This window comes from Nothobranchius furzeri, chromosome 10 (genome assembly GCF_043380555.1).
Source record: "Nothobranchius furzeri strain GRZ-AD chromosome 10, NfurGRZ-RIMD1, whole genome shotgun sequence".
Taxonomy (NCBI): domain Eukaryota; kingdom Metazoa; phylum Chordata; class Actinopteri; order Cyprinodontiformes; family Nothobranchiidae; genus Nothobranchius; species Nothobranchius furzeri.
The window spans coordinates 61,429,307-61,452,122 of record NC_091750.1 but is presented as its reverse complement, the minus strand read 5'-3'; the positions used below and the strand labels follow the sequence as shown (position 1 = coordinate 61,452,122).

At 41.2% G+C, this 22,816-nt stretch overlaps 1 protein-coding gene across 3 annotated transcripts in view; it reads left to right on the top strand.

The window, feature by feature from the left end:
* Nucleotides 1–22,816, top strand: part of LOC107395678 (replication protein A 70 kDa DNA-binding subunit) — a 47,972-nt gene that overhangs the window by 8,871 nt on the left and 16,285 nt on the right. Inside the window, exons 7-17 of one of the 3 annotated variants that reach the window (XM_015975101.3) lie at nucleotides 3,091–3,379; nucleotides 6,172–6,274; nucleotides 6,383–6,451; nucleotides 8,853–9,045; nucleotides 11,660–11,796; nucleotides 12,299–12,447; nucleotides 13,956–14,117; nucleotides 14,677–14,806; nucleotides 21,842–22,018; nucleotides 22,110–22,217; nucleotides 22,408–22,494. In XM_015975101.3, the coding sequence (XP_015830587.3) occupies nucleotides 3,091–3,379; nucleotides 6,172–6,274; nucleotides 6,383–6,451; nucleotides 8,853–9,045; nucleotides 11,660–11,796; nucleotides 12,299–12,447; nucleotides 13,956–14,117; nucleotides 14,677–14,806; nucleotides 21,842–22,018; nucleotides 22,110–22,217; nucleotides 22,408–22,494 (1,604 nt within the window). Of the gene's footprint in view, nucleotides 1–3,090; nucleotides 3,380–6,171; nucleotides 6,275–6,382; nucleotides 6,452–8,852; nucleotides 9,046–11,659; nucleotides 11,797–12,298; nucleotides 12,448–13,955; nucleotides 14,118–14,676; nucleotides 14,807–21,841; nucleotides 22,019–22,109; nucleotides 22,218–22,407; nucleotides 22,495–22,816 lie in introns of those variants that run through there. The other 2 variants (XR_008559071.2, XM_015975102.3) reach the window with 2 other exon arrangements.

Below are 22,816 nucleotides of genomic sequence, written 5' to 3'. Positions count from 1 at the left end.
CCTTCCTCTTAGACGTGGATAGCATGTGTATGAATATTGATGTTAATTACCTTTAACCTGAAAATTGCTGTTGAATCTGTCAGGTTCCTGAGTGTGTTTCCTCACAAGCACACACCCACAGATGACTATTTGTCATGCTGGAGAGCAGCAGCTTAAATCAGCGGAGAGGTCTCTTGTTAGTTTTATCCCTGACATCGTCCACCTGAATGCTGTAGATCAGTGTGGTGGACCATTTATGCCAAAAAAATCATGCGCAGCATCACAAGTATGCTGACAACAGTTTTGTGTGAATCATACCGATGGGGCTGATGCTGCTTTATGGTGGGAGGTGAGATGGCACTATATGAGTCTGTGGGCCGGACCCAACTGTCTTCTGGCATTTGATGTGTTACACAAAAAGAACAAGAGTTAGCTGTTGTTTCTGGAACAAGTAAGCCACAACTTATTATGGAGGTTACATTTATTTGTTTTTACGTACATCTTTTAAATCCGAGCATTTATAAATTACCCAAGAAAGAAAGGAAAAGTATTATTGTTGTCCAGTTCCACGCATTAAAGTGTTGAATAGTTTGACTTTGTTACATATTAGATTTTGTTTCATTTTATCAAAAGTAAAAATTTATAATCCCTCCCACTTGCAGCTAATGATACTTTATTTTTCTTGTTAAATGCCAGTTCCCTTTGTTAAAATTTGTTTTGATGCTTGCCTTTGGCCTCTCGCTGAGCCCGATGATGTTTGGGAGGTATACAGAGGCAGTGATCGCCCCGCTGAGAGAGAGAGAAGGGCATTCGGCTGGCCACTTATGTGGACGATTGGCTTTGGACGATGGTTTTCTTGAGAAAAGTGGTTACAGCAGATTTTAGCCAGTCAGGATTGGGGGGTCTCTCAGATTTGGACCTGATTTGGTCGAGCCGAGGTGGAGCAGTTTGCCTCCAAGGAGAATGCTCAGTGTTGCTTGTTCTTTTTCCTGTGCGACCAAGATGCTCCACTTGGCGTGGACACGCTGGCGCATGAGTGGCCGCGGGAGCTACTTAACGCACTTCCCCCAGTAGTCTTGATACCGCCCGCCTTGCTGATGGCTCAGTGCCACATACTCGTTTTGGTGGCTCCTAACTGGTCAGCTACGCATTGGTTGGCAGACATTTTTCAGCTCCTGGAGGGCACAACCTTGGGAATTGCCACCCGCAGGGCCCTAATGTCCCTGGCAGGCAGCTCAATCTTCCATCCACACCCAGGATGCTTGGCCCTTTGGCCCTGGCCCCTGAGTGTTGCAGTTAAGGTAATCAGAACTGTCCAAGGCTGTTTTTCGAACCATTATGAACACTAGGGCCCCCTCCACTAGGACCCTATATGACTCTAAGTGGAAGGTGTTCAAGGCCTGACGCTAGGTTAGGGATATCTTACCTTTCCAGTGCCTGGTGAATGTCATGTTGTCTTTCCTGCAAGAATTTCTAGATGATAAGAGGCCTATGAAATTGTCTTTACCCTTATTTGATCGAAACAAAAAAAAGCTATTTCATAAATTTAATTAAGACTATTGTGTTCAATTTTAGCTACTCAAATGACACCGATACCTGCTACTTCCTGTTTTACCTATGAGACTTCATAATTATAAGATTAATAATTGATTAGTGGTCATACCTACAGAAGGAAAACAATTTTACAAGTGGCACAAAGTGATATTAGTCGAAAGGCAGATATACAGAGAGAGATCTGTGGGCACATTTAAAAACTCTCGGGCCTTTTCCTTTATTAACAGGAGATCAAATGATTAGTACGATCAATACATGTTTCATTTTAAATGTACGGAGATGCTTACAATGAATAACAACCTGGTAGTCAGTGACTCGATGCAGTCTGCTGGGTTTCCTTACATAGGAAACTTTCAATGATAAATAGGTTCAACTGGAATGTTTACTTTGTAAAGTCCCTCGAGGTGACTCGTGTGATTTGGCGCCTTATAAATAAACTAAAATCAAAACTGAAAATAGAGTGTTTGTTTACATGTTTGGTCGGATTTTTCCAGCTATTGTAAAGTGGAAAAACATCTTGTAGCATGTGATTTCGATTTAAAGATCTCATTGACTGTCTCTAGTTTAAAAGAATGCCATTTAAGTCATTTTATGTGGAAAAAACCTCTTGTGCTTTTGTTTCAGGGGTAAAAGTTTTTCAATGTAATGGGGGGTGGAAAATGATAGGGTTACATCTTAGTCATTAATCTTTAATATCCATGATGTGCAAACACCTTGTCAGCTGTGATGAGTTGTCTATATGAATAACATAAGCCTGAATATCCTCTACTAGGTTGTGGAGTTGTTAATGCTAATGGTTAGCTTCTACTAGCTGAGTTGCACTCTGCTTTCTCCTGGCCACTAAATCAACACTGCCTTCCTTTGGGCAGCTGCATGCCAAGGTGGCCGGAGCCGTCAATACCAGTTATAGCTGTGACGTAGATCTGTGTGGCTTTTACTGACCTGAACGTTTTGCCGCCTATTTCCTTTCAGCAGCTAATGCAGATGGTGGGGGTTGAAGAGTTTTTTACGTTCCACATGCAAATGCAACTTAGTGTGTCCCATTGTATCTCAAAAAGAAAAACGATTACATGTTTTCCAGATATTTAACACACATCCTGTCTCTCTAGCATGATGAAATTGCATCTTGTTCCAAATCAAACATTTAAACCCAAGATTTCAACAAGCCCGCCAATCCTGGTGATACTTGCGAATGGCGTTTGTAGGGGAGTTTTCAAAAATGTCGCGAAACCTTTTATAAAAGCTCTCAATTGCTCATTTGATTTGCAGGGCCTTGTTTCTCTGTCGCTGAAAGTTTAAGTTGAAACGATTTGCAAGAGATTATCTCTCAAAATACTCTAGACTCCTTCTCAGTTGTTTCTCAATTAAGTCTCTGAAAGTCAGAAATAGCTGGAAATGATATCTGGTCACCGAGAGGGAATTTTAAGCACATTTAGGCATAATGAGGGTCATTTTTTGACTAAATTGCAGCAAGAAAATTTGCACAACTGTCACGGTTAGTTTTCAGTTGCTTCATCTGCACCCTTTTAACCTGTCTTACTCTGTTTCCTTCTAAAGGCAGAGGCAAAGATTTCACTGGAAAAGCACCAATGAAAGCCGAACCCCTGATGGCCTCACCCATGAAAGCCTCACCCATGATGACCTCACCCATGAAAGCCTCACCTATGAAAGTCTCACCTATCAAAGCTGAACCCCTGATGGCTTCACCCATGGAAGCCCCATCCATGATGATGTCACCCATGAAAGCATCACCCACGATGGCCTCGCCCATGAAAGCTTCTTGCAGTTCTCCAGTCTCACCAGCAAAAGTGATTCCTATTGCCATGCTCAACCCCTACCAAAGCAAGTAGGTCTTAGCATTTGTTTCGCCATTATTGTTTTTTTTTGGGTGAGTTGCTGTGTAAATTCAATTTCGGATACTTCTCCTGCACCAAAAATGTCCAAAGTGCAAATGATTACATGCAGCCCTTAATTGAATTTCATGAATTAACACTTTTTAAAGGTGGAATATGGAACATGAATACCAAAGCGACATCTAGTGTGTGGAGATTGTAGTTGCAACAGTAGAACAAGTTTTCCAGCCGTCGGGATACCAGGTTTGCTGCCGATACGCGAAATGTTTTATTTGGGTCCATCTGCTGTAGGCTTCATCTAGGGTTAGGGTTTTGGATCTTTTATGGTCGCTCCGCTTCAGAGAAGGATGATGACATCTTCCTATACTCAGAAGCAGTTGCTTGATTTGCCGAGTCCGCCATTTTTCACGGCGCCAGCCTTGCTTTGCTGAGTGGACTGTTTGGCAACCTGCAATGGTGCCCTCTATTGCCTGGTAGATGTAAAAATAAACCCAGTGTCAAAATAACTTTTGATTATTTTTTAATTAAAATATAGCTTTTAAAGGAAATACTATAGTTTCATTCAGCACACACTAAACGCCCTGCGGAGGTATTATTTTTTTTAGAAATAGCTTTTTATTAAATTGTTTCATAATCAATCTTCAACTAAATGTTCAGTTTTGATGATAGGATACTTAAATTGGAAAAGTACAAATAAAAAAATCAGCAGAGAAATTTCCATTTATTGTGACTCTACTGAAAAATCTGATTTTCAATAAAAGAAAAAATTGCCTCATTTTTAGATATTTTCTCTTACTTTTAGTAAAAAGAAAGGTCTCATGCAGAAAATGGCTTTAAGGTAAACATTCCTAAATATGATCCATATTTTCTGGATTTGAGTAAAAATAAATCTGATAAATCTGCCAACGGGGAAAGCAAAAGTTGCTTGGCCAGAATTCGTAAAATTAGCAAATGCTTTAGATTAGTGATGCACCAATATGAAGTTTTTGGGCCAATACCGATATCCAATATTAGGATCAGTGTTATGGCCGATAACCGATATTTGCCGATATCGATATCCTGACATTTTTGCTTCTAAAATCGGCAGATTTTACATCAAATGAAAATGGCTAAAGCTGAATTTACGTTAATATGTACACACACCACACACATTTACGCTTCTGAGATGATTTCATTCACTGTTCACATGACTAAACAATTACACATCACCCCCCTCTCCCTCTGAAACAGACAAACAAATGGAGACGAGATGGAAAAAATATCTTGTTAATATCGGCTCGGTTTTATTTTTCGAACTGATACCGACACCAGGTGGTGCTAAAAGCAAGCCAAACTTTCCAGTCTCCTACAGTTTTAGCCCTGGTTTGGCCAAAAGTTTGGACACCCCTGTCCTCGGCACTGAGCCTACCTCCACACAAGTTCCTTCATTCCTAATAAACTGTGTTTGCATTCATCATTTCACCCTCAGATATTCTCTCTACTGCTCAGTCATCATTTAAACTATTTTCCCTGATGTTGTGGCTTCAGTTCACTCTTGTTGCCATTTCTTAGCAGCACTGTGGGGCATGTTTGCAAGTGGATGTTGATGCGTGTGTGTAGAAGCACTTTTATTTTATTTTTTATACGGAAGCGTGCAGCTCTCTGGACTTGAGTGTGCACGTGTAATTCTGCCCATTTTCATGGAAATGAAACAAAATGACTGATCTTGCCTCAGAAATTGACATTTGTACGGCAGGTACTGCTGGGTTTTATGGTCTGCCGCTGAGGTTTGGATTCTGTTATGTGGCCCGTTGGGAAAACACCCAGCCTAGTCTGTCCCTGTTTTCCTTCACTCCTACGTTTACTGCTCCGGGGCTTCATTTTATTGCTGTTTTCCTTCTCTTTATTTCTTTTCATTTCATTAAACTTGTGTCTCTGAGCTTAAAGAAGACTCTCAAAAACAGGAACACAGAATGAGCCAGGCATAGTTGCACAGATTAAAGTAAAGGTACTCTCCATGTTTGATAATATAGATGTGCTTGAAATTGTAAGCTGTAAAGATAACCGTGCCTCTAGGTGTTGTAATAAACTGATGAGTGCTCTAACTTTGATGTTGGTGAGAAAAACTGATGATTTCAGCACTTCTGCTTCTACTTTGAAGGTTTGGGTCAAAAATGGAAGAGGAGTTGTGTACTCATGTAAGCATTTCCTCTAATTTGCTTTTGCTACCATAAACCTAAGCGAGGCAGCGTTGTCCACACCGAGCAGGAAACAGGGCTCATTCTGGACCAGCGGCTGCTCTCATGATAGGGGATTTAATTGCAGGAAAAGTTATGGTAGGAGTACTTTCTGCTGTACAATTACCAGGAAGAAAAGCTCACTGCTGTACAGAGTACAGAGCTTGGCTGGTTGTTGTTGAAAACACAAGAAACAGAATTTAAATGCGTCCAGGAGTTGGCGAATGTAAAACACCTAGTTCACTCTTTTAATAAAAGCAGCTCAGAGCACCCAGTTTCTTTGGGAGTGTTTTGTTCTCTTGAGTTTAACACTGGTGTCTGTTAGGAACTGAGTTGGGAGGCTCATTATAAAGAAAAACCTTTTAAAACCTGCCGGTCTTTGGCGACTTCTTAACTGTGTCTCCCTGTTTGTCTGTCAGTCAAAGAAATGAGTGGAGCGTGTTCAGTTACAACGTAAATAATTGACAGGTTTATGTCTGTAAACATTTGTTTTGGTTGTTTGGCTAAAATCGCCTGAATTCACTTGTACTGGGTCACCCACACACGTGTGTCTGTGTCGTTGATCCCAGGTGGACTATCAGAGCCAGAGTCACAAACAAGTCCAACATCCGTAACTGGAATAACTCCAGAGGAGAGGGCAAGCTCTTCTCCTTTGAGATAGTGGATGAGAGTGTAAGTAGAGCAGGTTGACTGTAACATGTCTACTTACTGTATGACACGCATGACTACTTTATATATTTATTTTTGTTCATCTATACAATGAAATGTGTCGGTCAACAGGGAGAAATCAGGATTACTGCCTTCAACAACGAGGTGGACAAGTTTTTCCCTCTAGTGGAGCAAGGCAAGGTGAGCGCACGGCACTCATCCATGTCCACACTTTAGTTGATAAGAGCTTGTTGGAAATTATAAACAAAAATGATAAGTGTTGAATGATTTGCCCACTGGCCAGTGCAACCGCTCAAAGTCATATGCCTCTAAATCCACTAAAGGAAAACCTGCAGCGCGTTTTTAAAAAGGATAAAATCTAAAATAAATCATAAAGTACTTCCAAAGTAAGCTTAAAAATGCGTACGATCTTGTGTGATGTCATTTATGTCAAATGATTTAGAATATCTTTGTTTTGTTTTTCTTTTTTGTGGTGACCTCTGAACAAAAGACGGTGGGGTCTTAGATTTTAGGCCACATATGTCAGACACAAGGTCCGTGGCCCAGATGCGGCCCGCGGAGCATTTTTATGTGGCCCGCGAGATAAATATCAAAAATATATTAAAACTGGCCCGCTGGCCAATTTTACCGCAAAGACTTCAACTCCCATGATTCTTTGCGGCGTCAGCGCGGAGCCGACGCGCCCCCTCCATTGTTTTTTCCAGCGCCTGCTGCCGGTGTCTGCAGCTCCGCTGTCTCAGACAAACTAAACACTCCTCTCACTCAGCGCCGAGTTCACTCAGCTGTTTTCTGACGTTGAAGCCCAGAAACGGAGATTTTAGCCGCTCAGTAATGTGTTCACGACTGAAAGAGAAAGTTTTCCAACTAACGTCCAGACAGAGCCGATATACAGTAACTCCAGCGAACAGCGGCACGCTCAAACCAGCACGGCTCTGTGGCTGCTGTCGTGTTTCCTCCCCGACACACAACAACGTGGTCCAGCTGCTCAGACATGTTCATCAGCACAAACCTATAAGGTGAGCACCTGTTGTCATCTAATGTTGTCATTATTATGATGAAGATGAACAAAACAACAGGAGTCTCCTCCTCAGCTCAGATCAGCCCCATGATGCAGGTATCTGGCTGGAACAGGTGAGCATCACAGTAAACCAGTGGAGCAAACTGAGCTTTAAATATTTAGGTTTTATGCTCTTTTTCTGCTCCAAAACATGAAAGTTAACAGGTGAGATGTTGCATTTTCATTTAAGATAAAATGATATTTTTATTTTGTTGTTGGCCCGTGAGAAAAGATTTTACCTACAGTAAACAGGAAGTGGCAAGGCTGCAGATAGATGAATAGAATAGAAAATGCCTTTATTGTTCCTCAGTGGGGAAAGCTAGACGTCACAGCAGCGATGACACGTATTACAGGAGAAAAAAGGAGAATAAAAATAAGAAAAATGAATAAACAAGAAAGCATAAATCCTGAATAGATTTTAGAAATGCTGATTATACCACAAGTAATGAATACTACTGATGCCTTTTATTTAAAACTGACTTGCTCGTGTGTAATTTGGTTATTCCACATTCAGTGTTAATGCAGAAATAAGTTTGTTTCCAAATTTAAAGGTTCAAAATTGCATATATGTTGATAAAGAAAATGTGCAAATTTGCCGTCACTTTTTTAAAAATTTTAAGTTTGGCCCTCGACTCCGTCCCAGAGTTTCATTTCGGCCCTGTGTGAGTTTGAGTTTGACTCCCCTGTTTTAGGCTATATCGCCCAGCTCTCCTTGGTGGGCCATATAGATGTGGAATGACAAGACCAAGACTTTGTTTCTGCCTAAATTCCTTCCGTCTCCACACACAACATTTGCATATACCTGTTTATCTGTTTGATTACAGACACCTAACTTTGCTAAACCTCATGCACGACTCGAAGCACTCGGCTCCTGCTGAAGAACTTGATTAACTCTGCTCATTGTTTTGATAGTCAGACTGGCTCAGGTTTCAGACTCGATTCCAATTTGTGCCCCCTGCCCTCCAAAGATAAAGGAACAAATCTTTATTCCCTTCATGATCTGGGTATTGACAGAACAGTGTGGGGGTGTAACTGGCTCTGAGGAACCAGAGAGCTTTTCACATAAGTTTCATGCTCCTATGTCTGCGTGCTAAATGAAAGCAGAAGAAGGCAGAAAAAGAAAGAAGGGAAAGAAAGATTCACAGAAACAAGCCCAGAGGCAGAGGGAGAACATGGTGGTGGTGGTGGTGTTGATATTGGGGCCTTGGGAGAGTAAATGAGGGAGTGTGCCTGACAGATTGAGTTTAAATTATGCTGTTAAGCAGAGTCCCTCTCAACTGGCACTTATTTTCTGGTGAATTAGAGAAGTGATGGGGCTGATAGGGACACCGCATCTCTGTTTGACCTGCAGGGTTTTTTGTTTTTTTTCCTTTCTTTTCAAGAGATTTAGTTTAAACAGAGTAACTCTCTTTTCTGGGATTAATAACGCAATCACCAGTTCACTCCGCTATAGTTGTCTGAATTTGTTTGGTTCTTCCCAAGTTTTTAAGGCTGGCGCACTTTGCTGATCTGTTTGCTGCGTAGGTGTACTACATCTCGAAGGCTTCGCTGAAACCGGCCAACAAGCAGTTTATGAAGCTGAATAACGACTACGAGATGACCCTCAACAGTAATTCGTCTATCGTGCCATGTGAGGATAGCCAGGGCGTTCCCACAATGCAGTGCGACTTTGTGCCCATCAAGGATTTGGCAGACCGTGACAATGACGCCATTGTTGGTAAGAGATAAAGCTTTTAAACGAGAACTTTTAAAGCTGCTGAAAATACGTCTGCACACTTTGGAAATTATACTGATTAACCCAAAAATTGAGTTTGATCAATAAACACTGTGTAGGAATCTGTCTCTGACCTTCTACTCTATGTTGCTTCAGTTCCTTGGATGTTTGTGAGTTTATGCACAGCTCCTGTCAGGTCCACTTACAACTTTTCATTCTGGATTGTAGCTGGATTTTCATTCAGCCAATGCAATAGTATTTTTGCTGAAAAATGTCTTTTAAAGTGACTGCGTGTATTTTCCCTGGTGATAGGGGGCGGTATATGCCTAAGTCATTGCAAGCAAGCGGTATTTTTGGGTTCGAATAAGAGCTTACCAATGGATGGCCATTAGGGTCAAAAATCCCTGGGGGTGCAATTGTTGAACGAGTACTTCGTCGGATCGTTCATCCTCCAGAAAAATGACCGCACATCAGACTCCCTTTCATCACTGGCAACGAGCGAATAGGTAAATGTGTAAAACAACGTTTATAAATGGTGAAAGTTTTGTAACCGCATGTTACAAATCAGTAAATGTGCTTTGTCCTCATGGGCTCCCGTAGAAGGAAACATTGGGTCTAATATAGGGTTGCCATATCCCCATCGCCTGTATTAGCTGCAGAAAGGAAACGGGCGGTAAAACAATCCGGTCAGAAATAGCCTGTCTCTTCTACGTCACAGAGAACATTAGGATTCGTGGACTCGCCTATTTTGGCTTGTGGCCGTATAAAACTGTGTTGGATTTGCAGCGAGGACACAGCAGAGCGCATCTTGGCTAGTTGAAGCTAACATTAGCATTAGCAACTCCACAATGTGGCGGAACTCGTTCAGACTTGGATTATCTGTGGAGATAAAACATCAGTCTTGCAGTTTTTACCCAAGAAAGATGAGGAAACAAAGGCAGGAGAAGAGTTATGTTGCTGTCAGCCAATCAGAGGAGAGCTGTTTGCATTAGAATATTAATGAGTAAGACTCCTCATCCTGCCGATTTCTGCCACCCACTCCCCCTAACAATCTTTTCCTCTCTAAAACAGGATTTCTATAGATTATACCTACAGAGAACAACTCACAAGACATCCATTCTTACGAGAGACAACTGCAGACTCAGGAAAAAATAGGAGCTTTTTAAAGTTAAAGTGGTTCCTGGATATTTCAAAACTGTCTGGTAGTTTTTATCCTGAATATCTACAGCAGTGTTTCCCAAACCTGGTCCTCAAGACACACTGTCCTGCATGTTTTTCATGTTGCCCTTTTAAACACCAGTGTTTCCCTGCAGCCACACACCTGACTTAAATGAATGAGTGATTAACAGGCATCTGCAGCACTTGAAGTCCTCCTGAGAAGGCAATGGAAATCAGGTGTGCTGAAGCAGAGACTTGGAAAACATGCAGGTCAGCGTGCCCTGAGAACCAGGGTTGGGAAACACTGGTCTACAAGGCTTTGCAAGTAATCAAATATGTAATTTGATACTGATTTTGCCTCCAAATAATTACAAAAACAAGCATAATCCTATGTAATGTAATCTATTATGTACAGGTATTTCTATACCTCACAAATCTCTGATTTACTGAGCAGTTTTAGCTGAGGAAACGTGTCTCCTCTGGTTACAGACGGGCAGCGTTGCGTTTCCTCATCTGTCAACTCGTCGTTTTCTCTCCCCTGATTCCCCCACACTCTACTCCTTTGTTAAATAGGGGATTATGAGATGGTAATGAGAACCGCCGGCCTGTTCCTGTTGTGATAATGGAGTTCATAGGCGGATGACATCGTCTCAATCATAATGGAATTAAGCCAGGCTGAGAGAGCGCTGACGATGGGGGGAGGCAGAGGGAGTTTGGAGCAAGGTTAACAGAAAGCGCAGACATGAGGATGAAGTTGAGAGAAAGGCTGATTTGCACAATTGGTTTTATGATTCGGTCCAGTGATTTCCTTCCTCTAGTTCTGTTCTAGTTCTGACCCGCTGACGAGACGGTCAGGAAATAAACAAATGTACGTGTAAAGCTGAGGTTCCAAACAGCTGTTAAGCCGTAACTCATTTATTCTCTTCTGTTTTGTTTGTGTCGCACGGAAACGCACATTTGCATTTGAAATATCCTGAGTATATCAGTGTTTTGCTTGCTTTATTTTGATAAAAAGGAGCCACATCCTATAAACTTACGGAGTTTAATGAAAAGGTACGTTTTAAAAAGTTGTCACTGCACCTCGTTTTCAGTTTGTTCCTTTGCTTCCTGTAATTTGCCTCCTTCCAGCTTTTCAGTCAGCCTGAAGGGACTTTTAAGGTCTTGAAAGTGACAGAAAACATAAATAAGAAATGAGTGTGTTGGTTTTGATTTGGAATAATGGGATGGGAGTAATCTTCGTTGCAACAGTTGTCTTGTTCTGCTGTGATCTGGGAATAACGGAAAGGTTTATGGTCTCGTCTGTGTGATCGTGACTCCTTACTTCAGGGCAGATTGGTGCTTCAGTCATGTAGAGAACTTCCAGAAGTACTTAGTTTTCTAAAAACTTTATTGTAAACATGTGTCCACTCCTGGGTTCTCTGCAGATAAAAGTTGTGAAGGATTTATTTTGTGCATTTAGATGTTATTGGAGTGTGTAAAAGTGCAGAAGATGTTACCCGCATCACCACTAGAGCCAACAGAGACGTCTCCAAGAGGGCCCTCAGCTTAATGGATATGACCGGCAAAGAGGTGTCAGTCACGCTGTGGGGAGAGGAGGTAAGAGCTGGAATCTCTTTGTCTGAATGTGGCGTTTAGTATAAGAATATGTGGCGTAGACTGGAATGTTTCTGGATGTGTCCACGCCTGTATGTGTATCCAAGTCCTCATGGACGTTCATGCACACAGAACTCTTTGATTTGACCTTTCTGGGTTGTAAATTTGAGATCATTCAAGTCACTTCAGCAGTGACCTTCAGCACCACTTTGGACTGAAGACTCAGATTTGAGACAGGGGGCTAAATAACTCGAATGAGCACGAAAGAACACTATTCTTCTCTAAGCTCATTCGATCTGCAGGAGCTAATCCTTCCTCTTTGCCGAAGTCTGAAAATGACTTTCAAATGAACTTGTAAGTTATCTAATTATTAAAGCAAGCTGGAGCCGAGACTACTTTCAGGCACCGTCTAGTTGCAGGCACACGCTAACCATGTAGGATTTGGCCTTTGTTGTTTCGTATTGTTCCCTTTAAATTACTGTTATTGACTTGTTTCACCCTCCAGGCGGAGAAGTTTGATGCCTCTGGGAGTCCCGTTGTCGCCATCAAAAAAGCTCGCCTGTCTGATTTTAGGGGCAAATCGCTCTCGGCTTCGTTCAGTTCAACGATAATGGTCAACCCAGACATACCTCAGGCCTTCTGTCTCAGGGCCTGGTGAGTTATACTGTTGTACACACACACACGCACGCACGCACGCACGCACGCACGCTCGCTCGCTCGCTCGCTCGCACGCACGCACGCACGCACACACACAGACCCAGACAGAATGGCAGTTGCAGATTTTGGTCCTGCTACAGTTCGAAGAACTTACTGATGTCATTGTTTCTGTAAGCTAACAGAAATATACCAATGGGCCCTTTCTGCTTTGTAATCACAAACTAAGATCTAAAAACTAAACATAGCACCTGCTCACACACAAACTAATGAGTAAACCGAAGAGTAAAGCCCTGATTATCACATGTCAGGAGACTGGTGGTGTGTGCCACCTGAGTCTCAGTGGGACTTCAGGCGGGGTTGGATTGAGGGAATAAGAAAAGCATTTAGTTATTTCTGGATTCCAGCTCAGAACTACCGCCACATGCACTCAAAGACACGTTGAGCCGCATCAAACCGGATTCCTATTAGCTCTTCCTGTGGAGGGATTTTGAGTTATGACTCATTCCCTCATTAAAGCTGTTCCCAAGTCTGGCCACCGGTAGAATATAACTGTGCTGGCTGTTTTTTTTTTTGTTTATTTATTTATTGCTTCTAAATAGTCTTCAAAATATTTATAATAGTCCTTTTTTTAACTTGAAAATGCAGAAAAATGTGTTAATAGATTTAGAGTTTGATTATGCTGTCATGATTAGTAAACCATGGATGAAGACCGAAGTAAAAAGGATATAAATTAAACAAAATCAGAATAGATTCTACCATTTTCTTATTTATTAGAATGTTTTTATATAAAATTATGTTAGTACCTGATAAAAATCATGGCATTTTATATTTAAAGGGATACTTTGCAACTTTTTCGTATTTTTAAATCATTTTCTTGAGCCAGTATGTGCTAAAATGACCTTTTACAGGGTTAATGAAAGGCTACCCAGCCCTTATCAGCCCCATGGCCAGAATATTCCACTTGCAACTTCAGAGTGACGGTCTGGTCTGTTGGGATTTAGAAAAAATCTGAGTTGACACACCTGGTGCTGCAGTCTGCTTCCAGCCCGTTTCCTGCATTTGGTGATTAACAGGCTTCTGCATAGCCTGATGAGCTGCTGCACAGGTGATTCAGCCACTGAATCTAATGTGTTGGACCAGAGAAACCACTAAAACATGCTAGACACTGGCCCTCGAGGCCCGCCATTGAATAGCCCTGCCTCAATCCAAGTGCAAGTGCGATATTCTGGCTACAGGGGGCGGTGGGGTCTGAGTGACATTTCATTAACCCTGTAAAGGTCGTTTTAGCACATACTGGCTCAAGAAAATGGTTTAAAAATATGAAAAAGTTGCGAAGTATGGCTTTAATGCAAGGCCCCACTGCTCCAGGTTCCCTTTAGTCTTTTTAGACTAATCAATATAAAATCTCATTTGGATATTCAAGAAGCTAAATAAGTAAAAAAAAAATATAACAGCGTCAGCCCCCCTTCCTTTCATCACAGCGTCTATTTTTCTCTAATCCCCAGCTTTTCCCCTGATCTCCACGGCTGTTTGATTCTCTCACCAGTCTACATGCTGACAGCAAGAAGTTATTTCTGGAGCAGACAAAGTGTTTACCACTTCTTTTCGACATCTCTGTGCACATTTTACAAAGACAAAGGCTGTCTTGTCTGGCTCGTGTTTCTGTGGTAAAGTCATACTGTTTTGAGTTGTTTGGACAAGGCTTGTTTGCATACGTAAGTGAAGGAAACTGATGCATCTCAAAGATGCCCTGATTGGATTGCTCATCCAGAAACCAGAGCAAGAGTCATATGTATTAATAATTTAGCACAGATAAATAAACTGCATATATTTGTAGGAAGGCGGGCAAGGTTTTGCACAATGTCATGCAGCTGACTGATCTAAAAAATATATATATATGCATCAGTTTCGGATCTAATATGTTGTAGAATAATGACCTGATGGCTGCAAATAAGTTAAGGGAATAGGAGAGTTTTCCAGTCATGACTGAGATGGGTATGATGGGTAACAATTCTGGCTGAGCAGTAATTATTTCACTTCTGTATTTACTTCCAAAAGAAAAATCGAATTTATTTAATGCAAAACACACATTCATGCTACACGATCTTTCATTTCCACACTCACCATCATTTATGCTGCACCTAATCCCGTTTGTCTTGGTGTCTGATGAGCGTGTTCCTGCACACTTAAGGATCAGCATGTTGCTTGTACATATCTATGTTGCAGGTATGACCAAGGAGGTTATGCACTGGACAGCCAGTCGCTAACTGAAACCGGGCCAGCCACCGGTTCATCAGCGGTGAACTGGAAGACATTCAGTGAAATGAAGAAGGACAATTTAGGACATGGAGAGAAGGTAGAGTGCACACATTCACACGGAGCGGGACATTGTTAAATGAAGATAAACGTATGAGATCATTTTTAGTTGATTCTTGTAGTTAAACTTTTCTCTTTTATTTGATTTTGGTTGAGAGAACACGGTATCGCTTCATGAATAACATTTAATATTTTCCTCAAATCACTTTAGCATTGGCGATGTTTTAGTTCGTCTTTCATGCATTACAGCCGCACATCCTGGGATTTATAGGGAATCAGATGGAAATTAAACCATGAGGTTAGTTCAAACAAGCTGGTTTGAGACTCACCGTTTTATCAGTCCGAAAATCCCTTTCTGTACAAAAACAACCTCAATACTGCAAAGTGGTCGGGTATTTTAAAAGATGCTCAGTAGTTATCAGTCTCAGATATTTCAAAAGTGAGAGGTTTACTGTAAAGCCTGATCCACACTGGAGGCATCAGCGGTGCAGAACGGCGTTGCTTTAAATTAGAATCCATTATAATCTATGTGTTGATCCAAACTGGCCTGCGACGCGGAACATTTGAGTCGCACCCCGATAGCGGTGCGCCGCGCTGCTAAAGATAGGGTCCAGCTCCATTTTTGCCACGAGCCGCTTCTGAGACACATCAATTTCTGCAGTTCACATAGGGCTAAACAGGAAATCACACACGATTTCAGTGTAAAATGTCTGGTAATTTTCAAAATAAAAGACTACTGCGGATAATCAATTTTTTATTTATATAGATCATGTCTGAACATGTGACCTTATGGCTTATTTGCTCCTAGCATATTTCGAGAAGTGCAATAGTGTGTTGGACGGGCACAACAACATACATGACATCAAACGTGATCTCCCTCTTCTTGGTTTAATGGTGGGTGGCATAAAAAAATGCGACCTTTGAAGCCTCGAGGAATTTCATGATCTTGCGAGTCCAGTGCGGAATGGGGCCGGCAGAGATGCCACCGCTCAGCAGCTGAGACTCCCCCGGTGTGGATTGAAGTGTCATGAAGCACACGAGTATATCGTCCCACTGTTAGAGGAGCCTGCAAGAAGCCTCAAACTGAACTTTGTAATCATTTTAGCAAATTATCCAAAATAATTCTGCTTTAAACCAGACGGAGAGTGCATCCAAGTGGTGTGCACTACTTCCTAAACTTTCCATCTAATTAATTTGGTTCATCTCAGATTAGTCTCCCCTCTTTCCTTACATTTAATTGGAAGTAGATTATGGATAGCTTCCAGATCAATGTCCTTTCTAATGAAAATTTCTAATTATGCGCTGGAGGAAGCCTAAAGGGCATAAAGACTGAAAGCGATGGAAAATATAGGTTGGTGAAACTTGAGTACAAAAGCAAGATGCTGCCACTTTTACTTCATGTCACTTAAAAACCTGTTAATGATGGAAAAAAGCATCAAGACTGAACATAAACTGCAAGTGAAAATAAAACACCTGAAGGGTTTCAAAGAATAAAATGAGTTTAGAAATCCTCCCTTTTCACTGTTTTTAAACCTTTTCGTCTTGTCCTCTTTTCTCTTGTTCTATCGCTCTGCTCTTGCCCCCAACTGTTTCTGTAATTGAACAGAAAAAGAAGAACATCATTGTCCATCATTTATTCTTGAGGCTACAGACCAGGTTAGAGTAACTGAATCAGAACTTTTTAGGTTTGAACAAATCTGATTCAGCATCATAACTCATTTCCATTGTTATTCAAGGTCGTGTGTGTGTGTGGAAATGGTGTGTGTGTGGCTGTGTGTGTGTGTTTTGGGTTATGGGACAAGCATTAAAAGTTGGCATGTGCAACCAGGTCGATTATGTGAAGTGGATTTTCACTTGGTTGCCCCTCCACACACACATTTTAATTGCATTTAGGTGCCAGAAGGTGACACAGGGTTTGGTGTGATAAGAATAGAAACCATTTTCAGAAGGAAGGAGGTGTGTTGATCTGTTGGTAAGTGTGTTCATTTGTAACTCAGTCTGCTTATGCAGTCCTACCATAGCACTGTCAGGGTTATTATACAGAGATACAGAATGAAGATTAAACACATGCATATGCCAGAGTTTTAAACTAAGATCTCTTTTTGTTGAAGAAATCACATGCAGGTCACATCATATCACAAGACCCTATGCAGGTTTTAAGGCCCAGTTCACATGGCAGGATTTAAAATGGTCAAAACAATGACATACCTCAAACTGAGCAATTAAAAAAAATCATGGATAAAACAGTGAGAGTGCTTTGGGATTTCCCTGGAGGAGCTGGGGAGAGGGAAGTCTGGGCCTTTCTGCTTAGGCTGCTGCCCCCGCGACCTGACCCTGGATAAGCAGAAGATGGATAGATGTTGTGTCCTTGTGCAAGACACTTAACCCACCTTGCCTGCTGGTGGTGGTCGGAGGGATCGGTGGCTCGGCAGCCTCGCCTCTGTCAGTGCGCCCCAGGGTAGCTGTGGCTACATCGTAGCTCATCACCATCAGTGTATGAATGTGTGTGTGAATGGATGAATGATACACTGTAGTGTAAAGCGCTTTGGAGTCCTTACTCTGAGAGGCGCTATACAAGTGCGGATCATTTATCATAGTCCTACAAGGTGTGGTGTCCAGCCACATGGCAAACTACACACCATACACTAATTGATTTCACAGGCAAACTTACCCTGATCAGACAGGAAATTTAGCATAACCATTTGTGATCAAACTTGACTCTGGAGTAAAAAAAACATGGCTGAGGGTTACCTACAGGTTGCACACTCATTTGTCCTTAGTTAAATATTGCAGTGTGCGTGGTGTGCACTAAGACAATCCAACCTGCTGAGTATCTCTGATTTATGATTGGAGCAGTCCCGACAGACTTCCGAGCAGACCACACACAGCAGGAATATCTGATAAGATTATATTTAGGTAATTGGGGAGTTCCTTCAAATTGCTGGAAAGAGAGAATCAGATCAAGAATCAACATAATTAGAATAGAATAGCCTTTATTATTCCCACAGACGGGAAATTCACTTGCTACAGGAGCACATGTAGAGAAAAGGAAGAAAAATAATAACAAGATTACAGGTAAACACACAAAGGCAATAAGCTATTACTGTAAACGTCAACCACTAAAAACTGAATAAAAAGAAAGCTTGGGTTTCAGAACCATGCAGCATAGCTTATGCATTATTAGTATGCATAAGGGACACGGACATACTAATGTACTTCCAGAAATGCACAATTATCTTGCTGTGTGAATGAGGCCATAGTTGTTAAGGTTTGTGCTGTGAGCTACTCTAAGCTACTATCCTGTTAGCTCGATAGCGGTTAGCTTGACTCAGTCGAAGCCATTTGTGCGTTTCCTACTGTCAGTTAGCTGGGAACGCCATCTTGAATCAGCTCGAATATAAAGGTTATTTTGTTCAGATGTACATCCATAGGTTTATTTTTCTCTGAAACTTTGATCAAAGTCCACCATGTGGTTCTTGAGATATTTTGCCAGCATTACAGACAAATGAAGACCCAAACACACACATCAGAGTGGGAGAGACGATGTGAAAATTCAGTGTTATTTATTTAGCGTGGTTTTTATTTAGACATAACCATCGTGGTTTAGATCTTCTGTTCTCTAGTCTTACGTTGACTGTGGCATCCTTCAACGAGCCCCTTATGCTACTTGTCTACCTCCTCCCAACCTCTCTAGTCTTCTAGTCTGCCCGAGTCTGCAAAATGTGATGATACAGGCACTCTGATGGAAATATGGGAGTGAGGCGTCGAGGGGGAGGGGGGTTTGCTAACGGGTAAAGCTCCTAATTAAAGAAATATAGAATACAGCAAGAGCTTTGGAAGGGCTCTTAGTGTGTGGCATTGGTTCTGGTAGATGGATGGGTGGACAGATTTATGAGGCTGTGAATCAGCGTTGGCTAGAGGGAGAAGAAGTCTGACGGTATATGCAGAGGTTGTGGGGCACACAGCGCAGCGTCAGCCCCCTCTTGAGGGACGCAGGAGACACAATGGCCTTTTCACATTCAATACTCTTACTAAACACTTTACAGAAACCGTGGGCTGTATAACGAAGGAACAACATTGCTCAGTCAGTGTGTGATTTTGGCCGGCTTCCTAGAAAAACTCTTTGATAGACTCATTTAGGACAGAAATTAGTAATGAGTCTGGCCCAGCTTTAGCTTGTTGTTCACTGTGCATTTTAAAGCATTTCACTTTAGATCTTCTCTGTAATTCCAGCATTTTGTCAAAGAGAAAACACTCCATTAAATGTAGGAAGAATGTGTCATGTTCAAGGCAGCGTGCATGATTTAGCCTTTTCCAGTGAATTCTTTACATTTATATTTATGTAAATGGGATGCCGTGTTTCTCTACAGGATGAGAGAAATAGACTTCCCCCCAAGAAGGAACATTTCTTTCTTTTTAGCTGTTGATTTTTTCCAGTGTGAGTTCTGCCGCGTTAGGTGCTAATATGTGTTTAAATTACAGCAGCATCGCTGCATTTTAATTTTTTTACATGTTTACAGACTCACAGCAGAGCAAGTTTAGCTTGTATCTGCATCGGACATGCGAGTGTTTGTGCCTTTGCGTACACCCAGTGATGTGTATGTGCACTTGTATTAGAGAGAGAAAATTCATTTCATCCAGCATCTTTTATGCAAAAGAAAACTCAAAGTCCCTCTGCTCCCTTTTTTCAAACTGTTCCAAGATTGTCTGGAAGTCAAATAGAGATGTGTACACAGCATGCATCTAGCAGTTGGACAGACTCGTTGGCAACAGTTTTGCACACAATTCCAAATTTCATCTGAGTTTATCTTTATTTAATTTTTAGTGCATTCTTTTTTATCACAAGAAGGCTATTCTTAAAACTGTCTGCTTATCATTTTACCATATACACCATGACACTTGAGATATGAATTTAAGATGCAAACATAAAGACTAAAACGGGGAAAAGATACTTTAATCTATTTTTTGTATAGAAAAATATATAAGTTATTTTGATGTGTATTTTGGTTTAAAAAAAGCAGTGAATAATTAAAATCCTACCCTTGGATATCTTTGTGAAAGGCCTCTGTTCTGAGCGATAGCGCTTACGTCCTTCAGGACTCTTGAGCTAATGGCTTGTCTGAACTCAGCCAAGACCAAAGTGTGTTGCTGCTATTTTTTAACAGCTCTAAAAAACTACTGTCAGCTGATGTACCATTTTATCTTAAAAACTTTTATACCATCATGAGTGTAGCTCAACAGAGATTGACAGCAATTTACATGTAACTATGTGGTTCAACTATAAATATCAGCAGCAGCATCAAAACGTAACACTTCCAGTGCAGAGGTTGTGTACAGTATCCGGATAACCCAATAGGCATCCTTCTGGTGTTCATTCAAAGTCTGGAAAAGCCCATTATATCCTGGAATGTTACAAGTGTGCTCAGGCATTTTCTTTGTTTTCCTTTTGTCCAACAAAGGACGTTAGCCTTAGCTCGGGCTAGCGTTGTTAGCTAGCATTACTGCCACCAAAGTTGCAGACATTAAAGGGGGTTTGGACATGCAAATTCAAGGGTGTGTTTAAGCTTATGTTGTGTTAAATCAATAGCCTAGAAATCTGGACAGATCGTGGCAGAAAATGATTTTGCTCTACATGTCAGTCCGGCCACGCTCCATTGGAACAGCCACTTCCTATCTTCAGTTTGAGCCAATCACAGTGCTGTACCAGTTTGGTGGGCGGGATGTTACTTGACTGACAACTGTAATGGTCAGTACGTTACGTTGTTCGTTATTCTGGTTTTAGCATTCGGAGACAATAGATCTGTCTATGGATCTTGGCTAGCCTATATATTCATATATATGTAAGATGGCATACCAGGCGTTTAAACCAGCTTTTCTCAGAACAAACCATTTCTCTGTGGCTCTTACATTGTTACTAATTTACATAGGAAAGCAGGTAGGAGCTTTTTTTTGAACATTAAGGTGTTAACTAGTCAGTCAGCTTCTACTGTTCAAGAGGAAAGTGTTTCAAAGTGCCGAAGCTGACGTCATCCCACCACCGTTTTATCATTTTTTTACTGGTCTGTGGACAAGTGGTTACTCACAATGTTCTCGAGGCCTCTGCCACCTTCCATCTTTTTCATCTAGCAAGATGCTGCCTCCTACACAACAAACAAGAAGTCTCGTTCCGCTCCATTCTGTGAACGCCTTTAACATTTCTTGGTTGTGAAAAGTTTGATTCAGACCGAGTGAAGTTTGTTCACTCCCTCTCCTGGCACACGTAAACATGCCTTTGCTAAAGATGATCAAATCAATGACTTATATACACAGAATTTTAACCCTTTGATGCATGAATTATGAAATCTTCAAACATGATTTTTTTAACAATTTTTTTCATTCATCTTTAGGTGTGAATGAAACACATTTCAACAAATATTTTTTGTAACATTTAATAATTTACAAATAATTTATTACATGTCCACCAGCAATAAAGTCTTCAACAGCTGTGCATAATAGCAAAAAATAAATAATAATAACAATTTTGAGTACCTGTCCACTGTAGTGACCATTATGCATCAACGGGTTAATGTTTACTTGGTATTTTATCACCTACAAATACAGTTTTACACAAGAAGCTTCTCTCAGCCCATAAAAAGCTTTAATTTATGCAGCTTTCTTTCTCCTTGAAGTTGCAACTGAAAACACGCAAACAGATTTTTTTAGAAGTCTAAGCTTCTCCAAAAGAAATCCACTGGGTGCGTTCTGAAATTTTAATGACACAAGTCAATTATGAGCCGGTCACACGGACTGCTACAGATATTTTCATGTTTTAACATCTGCCAGCACTGCAAGCATCCAGCTAGACATAAACAGGAAAAAATAAATGATCTGAAGCTGAGATGTCATTACCTGTTGCCTTCATGTATTTTTTTTTTCAAACCTTGTATTTTTGTTCATTTACCACACTTCCTCTTTGCTCATTGGTGTGTGAGAGAGGGGGAAGATGCTTGTAAATAAACAGCTGTCGCTTGTTTCTTTTACTGTCCAAACCTCCCATATTTTACATTTGCTCTGTTTTATTTTTGTTTCCTGTCAGGCAGATTATTTCAGCTGCGTGGCGACCGTGGTGTTCATTCGTAAGGAGAGTTGTCTGTATCAGGCGTGTCCATCTGCAGACTGCTACAAGAAGGTCATAGACCAGAACAACGGCATGTACCACTGCGGAAAGTGCAACAAGGAGTTCCCAAACTTTAAATACAGACTCTTACTTTCTGTGAGTGTCATTAATGATCATCGGTGATTTCCAACACTTGCAAACATACAGAAGTAATCTCTTCCATCTTCTCTGGCTGTCTGAATCTCAGGCCAACTTAGCAGACTGCTGGGATAACCAGTGGGTGACATGCTTCCAGGAGACAGCCGAGGTCCTGCTGGGTTGCAGTGCAGCAGAGCTGGGACAGCTCAGAGACACAGTGAGACACGCACGCACGCACGCACGCACACACACACACACACACACACACACACACACACACAAACACACACACACGTGGTTTTCATGGCCCGATTAACCAGGAGGTCTAAGAATTGGAGTGTCTCTTCTAAACTTTGTTCCATATTTTGTGTTTAGTTGTTTTTGTTTTTTCTGTGCACGTTCCCTAGGATGAGACTGCATTTGATGAAGTCTTCCAGAAAGCCAACTTCTCAACCCACATATTTAAAAACCGAGTCAAACTGGAAACGTATAATGTAAGTGGCAATAAACGAAAACACAATAACATTTCATACAAGGCATTGCAGTAATTCCCAGGGTATAAAATAGCAGAATGTAACAATGCACAAGCATTTTCTTTTCAGTGATAACATTCCACCTTAATTTGCAGATGGTGCCTTATCTGCATTCTGAACAAATGCGCCAGCTTGCATTTTATTTTATTTTATGCGCCATCAATAATTCTGGAAAATTGTGTTGACAAAACCACGACTGCAAGTATGCAGCATTGTTGTAATGAGATTAAATGGTCTCCCTTAGAGTCCATTTCACAAACATAAAAAATAATAGAATAAGATA